The sequence below is a fragment of the Vigna angularis genome, chromosome 1, assembly GCF_016808095.1.
Source record: "Vigna angularis cultivar LongXiaoDou No.4 chromosome 1, ASM1680809v1, whole genome shotgun sequence".
NCBI classification, from domain to species: domain Eukaryota; kingdom Viridiplantae; phylum Streptophyta; class Magnoliopsida; order Fabales; family Fabaceae; genus Vigna; species Vigna angularis.
In genome coordinates, this window is record NC_068970.1 from 65,137,627 (window position 1) to 65,155,456 (window position 17,830).

At 34.3% G+C, this 17,830-nt stretch overlaps 3 protein-coding genes across 4 annotated transcripts; 2 read left to right on the forward strand and 1 right to left on the reverse strand.

Moving 5' to 3' along the window:
- Positions 1 to 1,738: 1,738 nt before the first annotated feature.
- On the reverse strand, positions 1,739 to 4,024 carry LOC108332265 (uncharacterized). Its single transcript, XM_017567433.2, has 2 exons — positions 3,887 to 4,024; positions 1,739 to 2,475 (listed from the first exon to the last, which is right to left on the reverse strand). The coding sequence occupies exon 2, from the start codon at positions 2,471 to 2,473 to the stop codon at positions 1,982 to 1,984; it is 492 nt and encodes a 163-aa protein (XP_017422922.1). The 5' UTR covers positions 2,474 to 2,475; positions 3,887 to 4,024; the 3' UTR covers positions 1,739 to 1,981.
- Positions 4,025 to 4,297: 273 nt separating this feature from the next.
- On the forward strand, positions 4,298 to 7,422 carry LOC108332264 (uncharacterized). Its single transcript, XM_017567432.2, has 6 exons — positions 4,298 to 4,451; positions 4,558 to 4,689; positions 4,827 to 4,981; positions 5,445 to 5,534; positions 5,799 to 5,957; positions 7,118 to 7,422. Exons 2-6 carry the CDS (start codon positions 4,560 to 4,562, stop codon positions 7,190 to 7,192), a joined length of 609 nt encoding a protein of 202 aa, XP_017422921.1. The 5' UTR covers positions 4,298 to 4,451; positions 4,558 to 4,559; the 3' UTR covers positions 7,193 to 7,422.
- A 1,344-nt stretch (positions 7,423 to 8,766) lies between these two features.
- Positions 8,767 to 17,743, forward strand: LOC108334037 (uncharacterized). Of its 2 annotated transcripts, XM_017569631.2 has the most exons (11): positions 8,768 to 9,511; positions 9,603 to 9,860; positions 11,338 to 11,580; positions 11,818 to 11,964; positions 12,183 to 13,558; positions 14,854 to 14,927; positions 15,708 to 15,789; positions 15,862 to 15,987; positions 16,155 to 16,261; positions 16,668 to 16,825; positions 17,309 to 17,743. In XM_017569631.2, exons 1-11 carry the CDS (start codon positions 9,071 to 9,073, stop codon positions 17,546 to 17,548), a joined length of 3,252 nt encoding a protein of 1,083 aa, XP_017425120.1. In that variant the 5' UTR covers positions 8,768 to 9,070; the 3' UTR covers positions 17,549 to 17,743. The 2 variants fall into 2 exon arrangements, with proteins under 2 accessions (XP_017425121.1, XP_017425120.1); XM_017569632.2 differs by lacking the exon at positions 17,309 to 17,743 and having other exon boundaries at positions 8,767 to 9,511; positions 16,165 to 16,261; positions 16,668 to 16,808.
- Positions 17,744 to 17,830: the final 87 nt, after the last annotated feature.

The following is a 17,830-nucleotide window of genomic DNA, read 5'->3' on the forward strand; positions in this document are numbered from 1 at the left end:
AGACGAATCCTAATTGCGAAAGTAAATAATCACCAACCACTCCAGCCAAAACAATGCTGAAGAAGATGAAATCCAACCTTCTGCTCTTGAAGCTTCTTTCCCGTCGTTGCTCTTCACCCTTGAGATCACTCGAGTCACAACAATCGCCAAAGCAAATCGATCGAACACGAACCCTAATTTCTTTCACTCGAGCCATAGCAATCGCCAGCTCAACCTCTACTTAACGCTGTTCGTTTTTTAGGACGACAAATTATGTTTTCCTAAAAAATAAAGACCAAAAGGTACCTTAGTTTGAAAGAGGGACTAAAAATAAAATCACTTCATAGTTTAGGGACTAAAATCATATTTAACTTTATCTAAAATTATATTTTTTGTACTTGGTATCATTACTTTTATTTCACACCAATATTTTCTTTTAAATCTTTAACCGTGCCTGTATAATTTTGATTCAATAATAACTCGTACGTAATTGAGAAAATGAGAAGACATTAAATCATGTATGCTTTTTTTAGGATTATAATTTATAGTACAAGAATGTTTGTGTATATGTAAATTCAAACTCCTATCCTTAGAGAAAAGTATGTTTCATAGTTATTATTCAATATGCTTTTTGGATAAATGATACTTCTTATCTATATTTGTTAAGTGATTCAACTGAAGGTGAAAAATTAGCCATAAAAATTGATAGAAAGAAGAAAGGTCAAGAAGAAAATGGTGGAGCACTCACACTTAGAGTTCTGGTATGTTCATTCATCTTTCATTTATTCTGGAATTCAGCTAAATATATTTGGAAGTTTTGAATATTGATAACTCATGAGTTTACACTTACTTTCTTAACTCATATAGATAAAATAAATTACTGACTGCAAATAGTTTTTTAGTAAAAAAGAAAGTATTGATGTTCGTACTTGTTAATTAGGTTGTTGTTAAACCTTTTGCTTGAATTAAAGTCATAAGATAATGCATAAGATATATTAAAAAGATGATAATATATATATTTAAAAATTTACATCACAGTTACATCTGGTTAAATAATTCACTTGATATTAAAATAGACAGTGTTTCTATGCGACTAAATAAATTTACAAAAATATTTAAATTAAAAATAACGTTTACGAATATTAAAAATATTTTAAATTCAATTGAAAACAATATTTTAAGGTATTAAATTTTTAAAAATTACTAAGGCGTAAAACATAAAACAATAATCATTAAAACATAGTAAAAAGTATTCTAAATAAAAATATGATGTATTAAAAGAAAAGAAAAAGTCCAACTATTTTTGTATCATAACATGATTTCCGAAAATAGTGAATCCAGTTCTTTTGAGATTTCGGATAGCAATTATGGAGCATTTAAGCTTAATTATAATTATCAGAACTATCATTAATTAGCATTGCTACAATGAAGTAAGTTACATTAGGGATTATTCTTCAGAGTTAAGAACACATGACCTGACAGATAGACTTAGGTAAAGTTTGGCTTCTCCTCAAACAACATTAAGGATGTTTTGTTTATTTGCTCCCTTGTACCTTTATATTTTTTTCATGTCTAGTTCTTATACTTAGAAATTATTTATTTTAGTTTTAAGTTTTAAAATTTACTCTTTTAATATTTGTAAAGTTTGGTTCAAGATCTATGCAAACTCTGTCATGTTTATCAGTTTGATAGAACGTTTACAATAATTACAGAACTGCTATGCTACTACTGTTTCTACACATTCACAAAATTTTATCACTTTTTTTTCGAGGGAAAACTCCTTTAATTGATCAATGAACAAGCCAAGGAAGTTGAAGCAAAGGATTTACACAAGAAGTCCTTCATCAAGCTTACATGCCATTCCACGCAGCTCAGATATTTTGGTTTGCGATAAAGATATATGAACTAATTCTAACATCTAAGTAAAGGTATGCTTACAAAAAAGTAGAAAAGAATGTCCAAGAATTTCTGCCCGACACAAATGAAGAAAAATGAACATGCATCATGGAGTTTCATCAATGGTCTCCAGCGCTGGTCTCCAAGATCTCTGTTTGGAGTACCTTTCAACTGGTTCTGCCTCCCTTACCACCTGATTCGCAGCTTCTAATCTCTTAAGCTCCGAAGGGAACATGCAAAATTCACTGAAAACTGGAAAAATCTTTCCCAGGTTGTTAAAGCTTGCATGCTTGGTTGCCCTTGATGCTTTGTAATTAAGAGAGCTCATTTCTTCATGGGTTAGAACAGAGTAGAGAAGCTCCATTGGTAGAAGGAAGTAAAATTTGCGCCTTTCGAGTTCCTCATCAGCTAGGAGCCCTTGAATGCGGTGTCCCACTTTGAGGTAGGTAGAGTCACAAACAAACTGTCCAGGGTATTCTAGCATCAGTTCTGCAGCTCTGATTGGTTTTGTGTAGGACTCTAACCTCCCATCCAAGAACAACACCTTGAAGACCCCATTGGCTGTCAAGGAAGGTGTGCAAGAAGCTGCGTTGCCCATTTCTGAGAAAGACAGAAGGGTTTCAAAATTGGTAGTATTTGGTATTTTAACTTTGAAATGTCAGAGTATTTATCAGGGAAGCTACCTGGTTGTTAAGAAAGAAAGAAAGAAAAATGGCTGATTGTCGTTTTCTGCCTCAAGGTCCATGGTTGGGTAATCAGTTAGCATATCTTTATTTCGATATTCTGATTTTAATATTTTGGTACTGAAGTTTGTCCTAAGTGTTGTTATATCTTTATAACTAAGTTTCCCATCTGGCAGAGGCTTAGTTTTATGCAGGTACGAAATTAAGAGAAAGTGGGCTTGTCTTTGGGCATATAATCTATTTGCCCCTTGTGTTAAAGATCATCTTTTTTAATTAAAGCCACAGATGAAGGAAATAGGCCAACCTGGCAAATTTTGGCCTATTTTGACTTCGATATGTGGAAAATTGACGCACATAACTTTCCAGTTTGTTTAATTTTGTATTTGTTAGGGTCTATTTGTGGAGAGAAGTGGAGACTAGTTTATTGCAGTGCACATGGGGAGGGATGGAGAAAAAGCTACGGGATTTAGATAACCTCACTCAAGGACACTACCAAACTAATGATTAGATATGGTACCGTGTAATTTTATTTTATTTTATACCATTTATAAAGGATTCACCTGATATCTGCTAATGTCTACACATGCACTTTGTTTTGGTTGATATGAAAAGAGCATCTGCATTTGAGGGCAAACGTCAAATCTCTTGGTATCCAGTCACCATCCAATGCTAGCTTGCACTATATTCCCATCAACTCATTATATTAATTGCCTCAACATTTCTCTTTTGCTCACTTTTACTCACACAGCTAATTAGATGAACAGTCTCTGTTTTGTCAAATCTTAAAGAACAGCTGAAAGAAAATCAACCAATTTTTCGTTTGATAGCTTCTTAGTTTTCTTGGAGTGTCAGGATCTAATTTTAAGATGTTTTCTTGTAATAAACCTGTTGGGAGAGTAGTTGGCGAAAACCAAATTCACAGGGTGTAAAATTTGATTGAAAAAGGTAGGTAAAACAGGTATAAGTATTAAATTTGCCTGCTGAATTAACAAATGAAGAATCTTAAGTAGGACAACTAAATGATTGGCCCATAATTAGTTGTCATAGGGGTTGAATGTACATTGAATGTTTTATCTGATGGGTTTTCTGCTTGTTTCCTATCCAACAAAAGGAATGATTGGCAAGCAGCGGTTTGGTTGTTGCTTAGATGGTTGACATCAGCCACAACATAAAAACACAGACTTCACAAATGTTAAACTGCTTGCTCTCTTTCCTAATTTCTTCTAGAACCCAATATTTGTCTACGATCATAATATGAAATGCAGAACATGGAAAAATGAAGTAATGGGAAAGCAAAAAGATAAAGAAAAGGAATTTAAATTACTTACAGATATACTTCTATATTTTGTACTTTTTATAGGCACTGAGTATATATGTTCATGCACAGGCATACTGGTTCCAGCTCCAACTCATACAACTTAAAGATCTCTGACCAGTTAAGACCAGCTGTTTGCTTTGCACCAAAAGAAAATCAACAATAATCATAAAGACCCCTTTTTTCTGTTTGCTAGCTCAACAGTAGCAACTTTTGGTGCCCAAAAGGGTTGTATCGTAGAGATATTTTATTAATTAAATCCGTAAAATGTTTTTAAAATTAATACATACGTATATAATAGTGATAATTGTATGATTAGTTTCTATCAGTGGTCAAGGTAAAAAAAAAAACCACGACATTGGGCTAAGCGATAAAAAATATCTTATATACTATATATACTGGTTTGTGGTGTTTAATGCAGTGAGTGGGACCACACCAATGAGTAAGGGACACGTATGGTGGAACAGGGATTAACGACACGTTGGGACGTTGAACTCGAATAACCTCATCTCCAACGCGTTAACGTTCTCCACTCATCACTGCCGTTGGTTCTTCTTCTTCTACTTCGTCTTACCCAGGTAAAATGTTCATGTTTGTACTTATCACTTCTTTAGAACGCTCGGCAAGGTTTTATGTTTTCAAAGCTTGCTAGTTGCTGCGTCAGCTGATTCCTCTTCTCTTCAGGGATGGCTTATGTTCAGTATGGAAATGCAAATTGCAACTCTTTATTCCAAAAGTTTGCAATTTTCCATGTTGGTACTTCTGCTTTGCCATTCTTCCAGCCGGGGGTAAACTCTTGTACAATTTTTAACAGAGGTACGTTAATTACTCAACTGCTTCTGTAATTTGTGTTGGCTTCATTGCAATACGATGCATCTTTTCTTCCCTGAAAATTGCAATTATTTTTTAACGTAGTATGTTCGTATTTCTCTGTGCTAACTGTCCATGAACAGTAATTCCCCTGTGCTTAAACGGAAAGAGGAGTTTTGCTTTGTCAGAAAATAGAGTTAATTGCAAGTTGCCAAAGAAAGAGAGATTCTCTATCCCTACAAGTAGAAATTCTTCCAACCCTAGTGGAAGTACGGATGAACCCTCTAAAGAGAAAGAGGTAAGTATGAGTTTAGACTATGAAACTTGAAATCTACCGGCCAATGGAGATTTTATTTGGCTGGAGTGTGCTATCAGAATTATATTTTTAACTATGAAACTTGAAAGAAGTTAAGGATAAAACACGGTTGCAAACCCCAAATATATGTGCTAGGTTTTTGCTTTTTTTTTTTTAGTTAATCCTAAGTTCGAATGTCTAATATGGTATCAAAATCTACTATAATGAGGTTATGATATTTTATGCTGATGTCTTCTGAAAATTATGACCAGTCAAGTGGTAATTAATGAACATTTAGTGATTTTGTTGTGGAAATGGGTTCAATAAATGGAAAGTAGAAAGAATGCTCGTGTGGTATTTGTCTGATTTATACTTAACTACTCTTCTGCTTGCTTTATCAGCCGTGCCATCTCAAGCATTTAACAAAATGAGACACCTGATGGTTATTTTCTTTATGATGTTACAGAAGACACCATTTGGATATACAAGGAAAGATGTCCTGTTAATTGGAGTTGGGGTTACTTTACTTGGCATTGGCTTAAAAAGTGGATTAGAGGTACCTTGCTTTTTTCTTATTCAACATCTTTTTGTTTTTTTTTTTTTACTATTTTTTGTACTTCAACATCTTTTTACTCAGCTCATTCCAATTCATAATTGAGAAAGTACGTATCCTGGAGATTACTAACAAATGGTTCAGGTTCCTTGTAAATAAAGAAGTGTACCTACTTTGAATTGCTTTTGCCAATGATGCAATGGATAACATATAGGCACTTATGTACTAGGGTTAATTCACGCAATTGTTCTTGGATAATTTTTGCAGTTTGCTGGAGTTGATTCACTACAAGCAGGAAATGTGGTTCAGCTAGTGCTGGTTTTGGGCCTCACAGTTGGGTGGATCTTCACATATGTGTTCAGAGTTTCAAACAAGGAAATGACATATGCACAACAATTACGTGACTATGAAAGTAAAGTAATGGAGGTACAACAATCTTAACAGTGTTGCTTTTTGTGCCAAATCTGCGAAAATAATTACTTTTTGGTTGACCAAAAGAATTGAAGTGCGTGTTTGGGTATTGAGTATGATATTTTTTGATGAAATTTTAACTTTTTCTAATCTTTTTCAACCATCTTCAAATTTGGTTAAAGGCATCATATCTAGTTGTATGATATCATAACATAACCTTTTTGTTTTTAAGAAAATACGAAAGAGATCATTAGTCCTTAAATTGTGAAAATGGATGACTTTAAAAAATATGCAATGACAATATATTGGTGCCGTTACATAAGCTAGCTATAAGCAAAACAGTGTCCCCTAGAATATTTACAGTTTCATGACATGGCCAAAGTTCAGATAAATATGAGTTGTAAGGATCCATGACTTTATTCAAAACGTTTCACGCAGTATGATAAAATAATACTTCTACTTTCCTCTTTTCCTGAGCTTTTGAGAGGCTGAGAGTCTGAAACATTCAGGTGTCCTGAAAAAAATGTATAGTGAAAACAATTTTGCATCAAATGTTTTATGCTTTGTGTAGAACATTTTGTTGAATTGCACTGGTCGTATGATATCTTTTTAGTTGTCGGGGGCACTGTTTTTCATAATGTCTTGGACTAAATATGAGTTGTAAGGATCCATGACTATTCAAAACGTTTCACGCAGTATGATAAAATAATACTTCTACTTTCCTCTTTTCATGAGCTTTTGAGAGACTGAATCTGAAACATTCAGGTGTCCTGAAAAAAATGTATAGTGAAAACAATCTTGCATCAAATGTTTTATGCTTTGTGTAGAACATTTTGTTGAATTGCACTGGTCATATGATATCTTTTTAGTTGTCGGGGGAACTGTTCTTCATAATGTCTAGGACTAAATGAGGTGTAAGGATCCATGACTTTATTCAAAACGTTTCACGCAGTATGATAAAATAATACTTCTATTTTCCTCTTTTCATGAGCTTTTGAGAGACTGAGAGTCTGAAACATTCATGTGTCCTGAAAAAAATGTATCGTGAAAACAATCTTTCTAAACATGGCTGAAGCTTGAAAATTTCGTCTGCCACAGGCTGAGGTTAAAAATCTTTCACATTGTTTCTGAATATGACATAACACTGAATAATTTTGCCTCTGTTGAATCTGCAGAAGCGTTTAGAGTCCCTAACAGAAGCAGAGCTACAAGCACTGCTTGAAGAAGTTGAGGAAGAGAAGAGACGCTAGCTAGTGGTGCGCAGGTGAACAGAAGTAGCTTGTTTGTATATATATATATACACTGAAATTTTGCCAAACTCATTGAAACAGAAATTTGAATCTATATGGAAATGGAAACTAGTTCAGAGAGGTTTTAGCTATGTTTTCTTCAGTTTACTCACGGACAAAGGGACGAGAGTTCAAAATTCTTATGATGGTAATGCTTTTAAAATCCATATATTTTGTGACTTTTTCTGTGATTTTGTGACTCATTAAATGTCTTTCTGTGATTTTTTCTTCCTCCATTTTGGAGACCAGTATTTATAATAGAAGTCATAAACGAGGAAAATTGTGTTTCTGATACTGATAAAGATCATGGAAAGTGGTAGAGTTGACAATCGTAATCGTGGATAAAGCTATCATTTGATGTTTCTTAATCATTGAAACATGAAATTGGATGGAAATGACGGTGGGTAATCTAACTTTTTCTTTTCAATTTTTAAAAATAAAATAAATATAAAATCAGACAAATAAGTATTTCCATCATTCTCATTTTATTTTATTTCCTATGTTTCTTTCTGAATCGAAGATATAAGCATAAATGTTTGAATGTTACTCTTCATGCAGACATTTCACGTAACCTTCAGGGATGGGGCGAACTTGTTTTTTTAACAGCTAATGCTGATAAGGTTGATCACTTTAACTTATTTAATTAATACGAAAGCTATATTGTTAAATTCACACATTTAATTTTGGAAAATTCTATGTTTCTTTTTATAATATGTTTTTCTATTTTTTTTCTTGGATTGATTATTTATTAATTAAAATAAAATAGATACATTATTTTGATATATATTCTTTGTATGTATTATTTTATCGCTAAAATAATCATAATGAGCTATTATTTCCTTTTTTTTTCATAATCTTTTCTCGAAAGAATTCACATATTTTAATATATTATTTACTTTTTACATTCATTATAACTCTTTGATATTTTTTCAACATAGAGTGAGCGAGTCTCTTTTTCTATTAAATAATAAATTATAATTTTCAAATTAAAGTAACCATTAATTAATATGGTAAATTAGTTATGAACACTTTAAATATATAGAAATATAGATGTTGAAACGAATTGATTCGAAGAGAGATTACTCTTAATTGCGATGTCAATATATCTTGATCATTATGTATAAGATATGGTATTGGAGAGTTTGATGTATATGTCATTCTCTACGAATTAGAACATAATGGACGTATGTTGATAGTTTAAGAGGGTGATTACTTGAGAAAAGTAAGAAACTTAATTAATAAGAGATAAAAGCAATAAATTAATATCCAATATTTTCTCCCGAATAATAAAATAGGATTTAAACATCTAGATGCAGACACGTGTCATTTTGATCTCAGTAGTATTAGTAATACTATTACTAGTTTGAAAACTTCTCCATATTCAAACACCAAACCCAATCATTACAATGCACTAACCTCAAGTAATTGCCCTTCCTTCTGTCACTAAACACGAAATGATTACTACATTGAATTTTTTTTTTTAAAAAAAAAAAATATATATATATATATATATATATATATATATATAAGAATTGAAAACGTCACCTTCTCTCTCTCTCCCTAACGCTTCATCCGTACTCATGGCCGTTTTTCGTTCGTCCATTCCTCCCAATCCCAAACCACCCTTCTCTTTGTCCATCCTCTGAATTTCCATATCCATCTCCATATTCTCTTTCTAGATATTCTTCTCCATTTTCTTGTTGTGCGAATATCTCAATTTGTTCCTTTCCTTTTTCTTTTCGTTTTGTTTTCCCATGGAGTCGGCGAACGGTGCTGGCTTCGCTCTAAAAACCCTAATTCGGGTGTGAAATTCTTGAGAGGCAAACTCATCGGTGGAGAATGACGATTGTGACCGGAGATCGGTACCTGGTGAAGTTGGTGGAGTTCGTGGAGGAGCAAGCGGGTCCTCTCATCGAAGAGACCAAGGTCTTGAAGATGAATCCGGCGGGCCTCCACTATGTGCAATCGAGGTTAGAGGCGCTGCACGAGGTCGAGAACCTCCTCGCTGGCGCTCCGGTGGACTACCTGAGAGCGTACGTGTCCGACCTCGGCGACCACCGCGCCCTGGAGCAGCTCCGGCGGATCCTGCGCCTCCTCACCTCGCTCAAAATATTTTCTGTGCTGCCTCATCCTATTAGGGATCCCACGCCCTTGTCCTTCTTGCCTTTTGGGCGCTTGAAGGCTCTGGAACTCAGGGGTTGTGACTTGTCCACTTCCGCCGCCAAAGGCCTTCTTGAGCTCAGGCACACGCTTGAGAAGATCATTTGTCATAACTCTACTGTGAGTCTATTTATGGAGTTCTCACAATTTTTTTAGTTGCTTTCTTTCTTCTCTATTAAGTGAGTGTTGAAAATTGTGTCCGTGTTTTCAGAATGCTCTGCGGCATGTGTTTGCTAGCAGGATAAAGGAGGTGAAGAATTCTCCTCAGTGGAACCGCCTGTCGTTTGTGTCATGTGCGTGTAATGGCTTGGTTCTCATGGACGAGTCTCTGCAGCTTCTTCCTGCGGTTGAAACACTAGACCTTAGCAGGAACAAGTTTGCAAAGGTGGATAATCTGCAGAAGTGTACCAAATTGAAGCATTTGGATCTTGGTTTCAATCACTTGAGAACATTTGCACCCTTCACCCGGGTACATGGATATAATATTTGTTTTTTCCTTACATGGTCTTTTGCAATTGCATCCATAGTATGTGCTGGACCTTGTTTGTCTTGGGGGAAAATCTTTTTGCTGCTTATTGCATGTTGGGAAATTATAGTTTTCGATTTAGTTGACTGTATCTCATCAGTGTTGTTGGGAAACTAGAGTTTCTTTCATTGGGTTATTTTCCTGAATCTGAAGTCATCTTTCAATTTCCGTTCTACCAATTGTAGAAGTTTCTTTTGGAAAAGTAAACGGTCCATTCATGACTTTGTTGTGAATAAAGCGATCGGAATAAAAAATTCTATTTTTGTTATTCTATTAGCTTGAATCTGCCTCTCCACAATCAACATTTAATAGAGCATGGTAATATGAAATTTTAAACACTGTGAACATGAATATCAATACTTTATTCTTCCTTTCTTGGTTGTGATAAGATTTTTCTTTCAGCAAACTTGATTGAAAATATTAGTCACCTTAGATATTGTTTTCTTTTCGATAAGGTGTTAAAAGGATTTCAACTATTAGGTTAAGGGAGAGGTGTGTCTTTGCTTCATTTAGAGAACCTGGGTTTCAAGTGATGGGATCCCAAGTGGAGTTGATTTGGTTTGGTTTTCAAAATTCTAGCAGACTCATGCACTTATTGTGTGATTGAAAATGGAAGTATTAAGCTTCTTTTAATCTTGCAATGAGAAATACGGTGTGAAAATCACTGAAATTAGAGTGGTGTGTGATTCTAGTTTTGCTTGGATGAATTTCTGTTTTCAATATTCGAGGGTTATTCTGGATGTTCCTTGCACTACTGTGTCCCCTAACTTCGAGTATGAATCTTCTCTTAGAAATTAGTTTTAGGGCCTAATGCAACCTTATAAAATTGGCTGTATGCTGAGGATTTTCCAAGCTTTATGAAGTATTTTAAAACCAAATCTGCATTTGAAGTGGGACTAAACCACCACCGTTGAGGTTGCAATACAGCCTCCAAAGAGGCAACATCTAAGATGGACTGAGGGTAACCATAATTAAGTCAGTTTTCCAACCTTCCCCCTCACACCCTAGGATTCTGCCTGGAATGTGGCTAATACAGGAGTACCGGTAATACTAGAGTTACCATCATGTATGTTGTATTGGTCATTTCCATGTTGATCAGACCATGCGGAAATGTATGTGTATATTCTTAAATGCCACATACTTGCCAGGGTAGATCCCTAAAAGTAGTTTATGTTCCCAACTTCCCGTGCTATATTTGTTGAGCGTGCTTCTTTTTGTGCTTTCACTAATTTTGGTGAACTATTTGTAAAGAAAAACTAAGTTTTCTTTACTTGCTTGCAGATTTCAATGACATGATCCTTAAATGAAATGAGAGCAAATTTTTCGTAGAAAAGTTATTAATATCTTTCTGTTATAGTTGTATGCCTTCATTTAGGGATTTGCTCTGGAGACCTATATACAATTTTGTTGAACCGTGCAGGTTTCCCCTCAAATTGTTAAACTAGTTTTGAGGAACAATGCTCTAACTACTTTGCGTGGAATTGAGAATTTGAAGTCACTTGAAGGACTTGATCTTTCCTACAATATTGTTTCCAATTTTTCAGAGCTAGAGTTTGTTGCGGGCCTTCCATATCTTCAAAGCTTGTGGTTAGAAGGAAATCCTTTGTGTTGTGCTCGATGGTATAGAGCACATGTATTCAGCTTTTTTGCCTTCCCAGAAAGGGTAAGTCATATTGTTCACTACTCAGCTGATCTAGCTATCTGTCTTCATCTTTGTCTATTTGTTTGTCCATGTGTGCTTGTCGGTGTTGTGTGGCATGGTTTTTATTTAATTGTACCTCAATGTCACTTGCAGAGTTCATTTAATTTCTTTGTAATATCATCTTCATCTTTGTTATTTTTATCTGAATCTTTTACTCTCTTATTTCTAAACACACATCTGGTCTTCTGTGTTAATCAGCTGAAGTTAGATGAGAAAGAAATTAACACTAGTGATTTTTGGAAGAGACAAATAATTATTGCCAGTATGCATAAGCAACCTGCCAGTTTTGGGATTTATGTACCTGCAAAGGATGAGGCTGTAGTTGAAGGTGCCAATATCAGAAGGGTATGTAATTAGTGAAGCTGCGTATATATTCATATAAAATGAAAAACATTTATTTATTATGTACCTTGAATTTGTTGCTAATTATTCTCATTTGTCGAAAATTAAATTTGAAAATCCAATTTCATCTGTACATTTATCTATAATATTGTGAAAAATCTAATACTTTTCATTTTGATCAGCATTAGATATTATTATGATATTATTCTTGATTTAAACAGAGAAAGGCCTGTCGTCTTGTCAGTATCAGAAATGAAGAAGAGACCACTAGCATATATTCTGAGGAAGATTCTGTCTCTTGTGCAAATGATATTATTCAAAGTAGAGAGGATCCTGATTTATCTGACAATGAACCTGAAATAGTAGATTTGATAAATAGAATTGAACATATGAAGAAAGAGCGTTCTATTAATTGGTTGAGGGATTTTAAAGACTGGATGGGTATTCCTTCTGACAAATCAGTGCAGACTATGAAAGAAGGCAGCACTACACTGCATCATCAGAAGGGAAATTACATCATAAACAAGACAAATCCTGAGCAGTCTGGTGAAGTCTCTAGATATGCTTCAGACTCTGTTCTAGCCTCAGGGGATGACAGTAGCATGAATATTTTAGAATCTGATAGTTCTTTTGTAGATACATATGCTAGTTTTCATAGGCAACAACACTTTGACTATAGAGGTTTGCTTGGTAATGCCAGTGGGGCCTCACTTTTTGACTCGGGAGGACTGGACATGGAGAAGCTTAAATCCTCAATTGAGGGCATTGATAGTTCACTTTCACAAACTAGAAGTTCTCATGCTGACACCCTTACCACAGAAGGGGCACAAAGAATGACTGAAAATTTCAACATCTCACCATTGACTATTATTCATGATATATCTGGGTCTCAGTCATCTGCTTGCCCAGCATCTCCTCCTCATTTTCAAGAAGACCTTCTTCATCGAAGGCAACACCTGGTGGAAGAAATTTTGCAGCTGTCGACAGATTCCTTTTCAGTAGCATCTTCTGATAGTAACACGAGCTGTAGTGAAGTTGATTGTGGTGAATTTGAGCCATCAGTTTCAGAAGTTGATAATCCCCAATGTAAAACTTATGTGGATGGTGTTGGTAGTCATTTATCTCAAAGTCAGCTTAAGGAAAAGTTTTGCAACCCAAGACAAGGAAATCTTGAAAGAGAAAATGGAATTTCTTCATGTAGTTCCTCCTGTGATCAAACTTCTAAGCAGCATGCGATTGATTTTGCTGAGAATACATTTTGTGCTAGCCAAGACACTTGTTTGTTGGAGAAAAGAAAAATCAGAAAGAAAGCCAAGAAGAGAATTATTTCAGTACTAGAAGAGAAATTAGATGGCAATGCTTCTCATGATACACAAGAGAAGATAAGTCAGGGACATATTTCTACAAATCTAAAGCAAGAATTGGACCTTAATGATTTTACTGAATTTTCTGTGCATAATTACTCTACCCAAGAGATTGATGATTTTATAGTGACATATTTCAATACAACTATTGCTGATTCTGAAGCCAGTGAGGTCTGTAGTCATTGTATGCGCTGTAATTGTGTCCTTCGGAGGGAGACAAACTATAAAGAAAGGTAATTATCAATCAGTTTAATTCACCAGCATTTGTGTGAATTTACTGGGATGAATCAAATGAATGGTATCCTGATTTATCTTAAGCAATTTTGTTTATTTGGGTCTCTAATTATTTCCATAATTATTTTTGGATCACTAGTCAATCATTATTCTGAATCATTATTTTTATTTTTCGTATTAATTTTTTTTTGGGAACTATCTCATCTGAAAAATGAAAGTACCATATGCTCACTTTGCCATTTCATTCTAATCTTTCCAATACATCAACATCAACCAGCTGGTGCTTTCTTATGGTTTGCTGTTGATTACATTAAACAGTGTCTCTTAGGAGTTGTAAAATATCTGGATCCGTCTTAACTGGCATCCTTCCCTCCATTGTTTAAGTCGAAAACCTCCCCATGTTATCTGTCCTAAAACTTTGTTTATGCATAAGGGGGAAGAGTGAAGTAAAATGGTCAAAAGTGTTTAACTTCATTTATATTTCTTATAAAAATATTTTATGCTCCTGAGACAGAAAATGAGGCCTTTTGTCCAGGCCAAGCACAAACCCTGCCTCCACCACCATATAGAACCCAGGTTGTCAAACTTGGAAGTGTATTTAAACTCGTGGAGCTTTTGTAGACTTGACTCATAATTTGTAATCTCATAAGAGTTTACCTAATATAAATGACATATATACTTGAACATAATACACTTAACATTCAACATTTTAACTCCATACAAAAGCAAAGTAGCAAACTAATGACAGATCCAGACCCACTGATATCAGACATTGTGAATAACAGAGAGAGCAAGAGTGCAGCAAATGGAGATTAATAGTTATATGTATAGTGATAATTATAATATATAAACATATCACATCAAGGAGCATAACACTGAATGAGCTGATGAAAAAGAGAATGGTACAAAAAGTATCAAATTTATTACTAATAAGTCAATAAACAATGGCCTCACTTAAGCTGACTGGACCACTATGACAGAGGAAGGAGCTTTCGCCTTTCACCAAAGGCAAAGGAAGGTGTAGAAGAGGCAATATTGATATAGTTGAGGGAGACGTGTGACTTTAAACGGATGATGAAATGAGCAAGAGAATAGGCAAGTTAGAGACATGACAATTTTTGATAAAAAATGTCAGATTGCGGGAAGTCACACCCCTTTCTAGTAGTTTTGATAAAAAAGGACGTGATATTTTCCAAAATAAACACTTTTTGTATGATTATTATTTGTAGTATGTATGCTAAAATTTCTGCACATTCCTGAAATGGCGTGTTTAATTTTTTTTCCCTGTATGTAGTGAAGTTGCAGTATTACTGAGCAGCCAAAAGAAGCTCTATTTGCTACTGATCAATGTTGCTTCTGATGGGTCAGGTTAGGCCATGAACTTTTGTTTTTGTTGGCAACAGAAACTTAATTGTTCCTTTCATTTTTTATTAGATTCACTTGTCTCCTTCTGTCCATGTCTATAATGTTTGTAAAATTATGAATCTCCTTTTCTGCTCTAGGGGGTTAACGTTCGTCCCTAGTTTAAACTAGGGCTTTGTGTTTGTTAAAAAGAAGTTCCAGAGCATTTACAATATTCGACTGAAAACAGAGTTAATATGACATCAGTAAAAGTCAATTCATATGACAGCTACTACAGGGAACTTTAACTTTTTTACAGTTAAAATGTGCGTTTGATAATTTAGCACAATACAGTATCATTTCTCTCTTCATTTTGTTGTTTCTTTGAAGTTTATGTTAGTCTCTTTTGTTAATTTTATCTCTAAAGATGATTTAACTTCATATTATGCAAACAAAACCTATTTTTTAACCTAATTTTTAATTAATCTCAAATAACAAATCATTTTTGTTAAACCAGAGCTTTCAATATTAATCATTTGGAACCAATTCTTCAACATTCTAAACCAAATGAGCCCTAAAAAAGGCTTAACTTTTAGTTCCTCTGAATGTTAAAAATGATACTTCATTCTTACCAAGTTACCAATATTTTTATCCATGTTTTGCAGCTTGAAAAATGAACACTCTTTTTAAATTTCCTTTATTGTTTTTTGAAAAAAAAAATGCATATTAATTCAACAAAATAGATCAATAAAGCTTTCTCTATTGGTTTTTATATTACTATTAAGACCCTCTCGGTATGCCATACAGGTACAATCTTGAATGTGTTGAGTTCCCACAATATTGAAGAAGTTTGTGAGGTGCAAGTAGGAATGGGACTTCAGGTGTTGAGGTTAGTGAACTTGTATACTTACGTTGACTTGAGAAACAACAGCTTGCTAAGTATAATTATTTTGGCCGTCAGGGTAAATTTTGAGAACGAAGAAACGTATCTTTTTGTCACAAGAAGCATTGAGAAATCAAGAGAATTACTATGCACCATACATGTGCTTGATTCAAGTGATGGAAATGATAGATGCTCAATAAGAAGGTGATTTACCTTTTATCTTAGATACGCACTCATTTAAAGGGTGTATGTCTTTGTGACAGTATTGATATTATCAATTGCTCTACATATGTGATCTATGAATATGTTATGTTTTTTTATTTTATATTCTTCCTGTTATAATAGACGGATTGTGGAAATTTAAATGGCAGTTTGGAGCAGGTCCAGGTTGGGTTGTTTGACAAACAAGTATGTGGTGGTTCAAATGTGAGCATATATCAGTATGCAATGGTGCTCGTTTTTTGTAAAAACGGAAGTGGTAAGCTTCTGTCCAGTCATTTTATACAGTTCTTTTTTCTTTATATTCTATTCTAATGAGAATTACAGCGGTCAATTTATTTTTACGTCATGAACCTTTTTGGAGATTAATTTACTCTATTATTATGTAAAAAGATGTCTTAAAACTATATGTAAAATTGCAAAAGATATTTTCATCAGATGGTAGGAAGTCGGAATAGTGTATATTTACATTTAGTTGGATGATTGTGTGAAGCCACTTTTGACGGGAGTTTCCATCAATTTTATTTCAGTAGTATTACTTTGGGAAGGTTTCAGAAAAGCTGTTTTTCAATGGACAAAATCTTTTTAAAATGTCTTCAAAACGTTTTATTTTTAGTAACTAATAGTTTACAGATATTAAGCTATCCATCGTCTTAAACTTCCAGAGGAATCATGGCTGTCGAGATCACTCTTTGTGATTGGAGGGTATGTGCTTTTATGCATTGAAGATGTTAAGCAGCTGTACTCGTTTTCATCGGATGCATCCGTGTCTCCATATTTCAGAATTGATTCGTTTAGCTCCATTGCTGACATTACAGAGATGGTGAGTACACTTTTTTGGCCAAATGACGTTGGAAGTACCCGACAATTAGAAACAAACAAAACCAGTGGATTTTTATCTCTTAATGTCATCCCAAAATCCTCCTTGTGAATGGAAGATGAGAAGAACATCTTTTTTACTGCGTAGATAATTTTCTACAATAAAATATATTTTACAATTATGATCCTCCGATAGATATCTTTGATGCCACCTTATAATGGTCATTGGCATGATATAAATTCTTATCACGTCATTACTAAAACAGTGACAGAAAACATTTTCAAAAAATCATAAAATTTATAGAGATGAAAGTGAGCAAGAAAATTGCTGAATTAAAATCAAATTTAGTGATATTCTTATATACTAAAAACAGATTTAAGCATTCCTAAATCTCTTCCCACTTATCATTTTGGTCCCGCTTACTCTTTGAACCCCCAATTATTGTCGCTTATTTTTGCTTGGCTTGTTTAATGTTATTCTTTCCAGGTTATTGAGGGTGGTGGCAGCTACTGTGTGACTTTAAGTCTGACATGTCCTCTGGCAGAACTCCATCCATTTACCCAAATGAACCTCGAATCTGTCAATCACGAAAATACGGCTCCTAGCTCTCTTAAATTGAAGCTTCGGTGGTTCTCCAGAAATTACCTTGTGAAGTTTGTGTCATTGTTGAAGGCAATCCATGAAAAAAAAACGGGGTCACCTTTGGTAGTAAGATGCATATCGTAAATCATTTTTGCTGTGTTAGTTCATATTAATTTCATTCATTTTTGTTTTTTATTTTCATATTCTTTTTGTCAATTAGTTTGTTTGCTTGGTGTGTTGAGTCTGCAATAGTTTCCTTCCCCTTATTCTTTGATTTGTGTCCACTCTGTGGCTGTTCTTTGTGTATAGAATTGTATAGTATATCACTAGACGTTATCATCCTGTTGTCTTGCTCCACCCCCCTCTCCCCTCATCCTAGATAGAAAAAAAGCGACGAGAAAATTTCCAATCTAAACTAGATTTGCT

What these genes read in the sequence shown, in the direction of transcription:
- LOC108332265 (XM_017567433.2), bottom strand. Translation starts at nt 2,473, where the DNA reads ATGGGCAACGCAGCTTCTTGCACACCTTCCTTGACAGCCAATGGGGTC.
- LOC108332264 (XM_017567432.2), top strand. Translation starts at nt 4,560, where the DNA reads ATGGCTTATGTTCAGTATGGAAATGCAAATTGCAACTCTTTATTCCAA. An exon ending in TTGTACAATTTTTAACAGAG is followed by an intron (nt 4,690 to 4,826) that starts GTACGTTAATTA and finishes GTCCATGAACAG; the next exon opens with TAATTCCCCTGTGCTTAAAC. An exon ending in ATGAAAGTAAAGTAATGGAG is followed by an intron (nt 5,958 to 7,117) that starts GTACAACAATCT and finishes TTGAATCTGCAG; the next exon opens with AAGCGTTTAGAGTCCCTAAC.
- LOC108334037 (XM_017569631.2), top strand. Translation starts at nt 9,071, where the DNA reads ATGACGATTGTGACCGGAGATCGGTACCTGGTGAAGTTGGTGGAGTTC. An exon ending in CATTTGCACCCTTCACCCGG is followed by an intron (nt 9,861 to 11,337) that starts GTACATGGATAT and finishes TGAACCGTGCAG; the next exon opens with GTTTCCCCTCAAATTGTTAA. An exon ending in TTGCTGACATTACAGAGATG is followed by an intron (nt 16,826 to 17,308) that starts GTGAGTACACTT and finishes TATTCTTTCCAG; the next exon opens with GTTATTGAGGGTGGTGGCAG.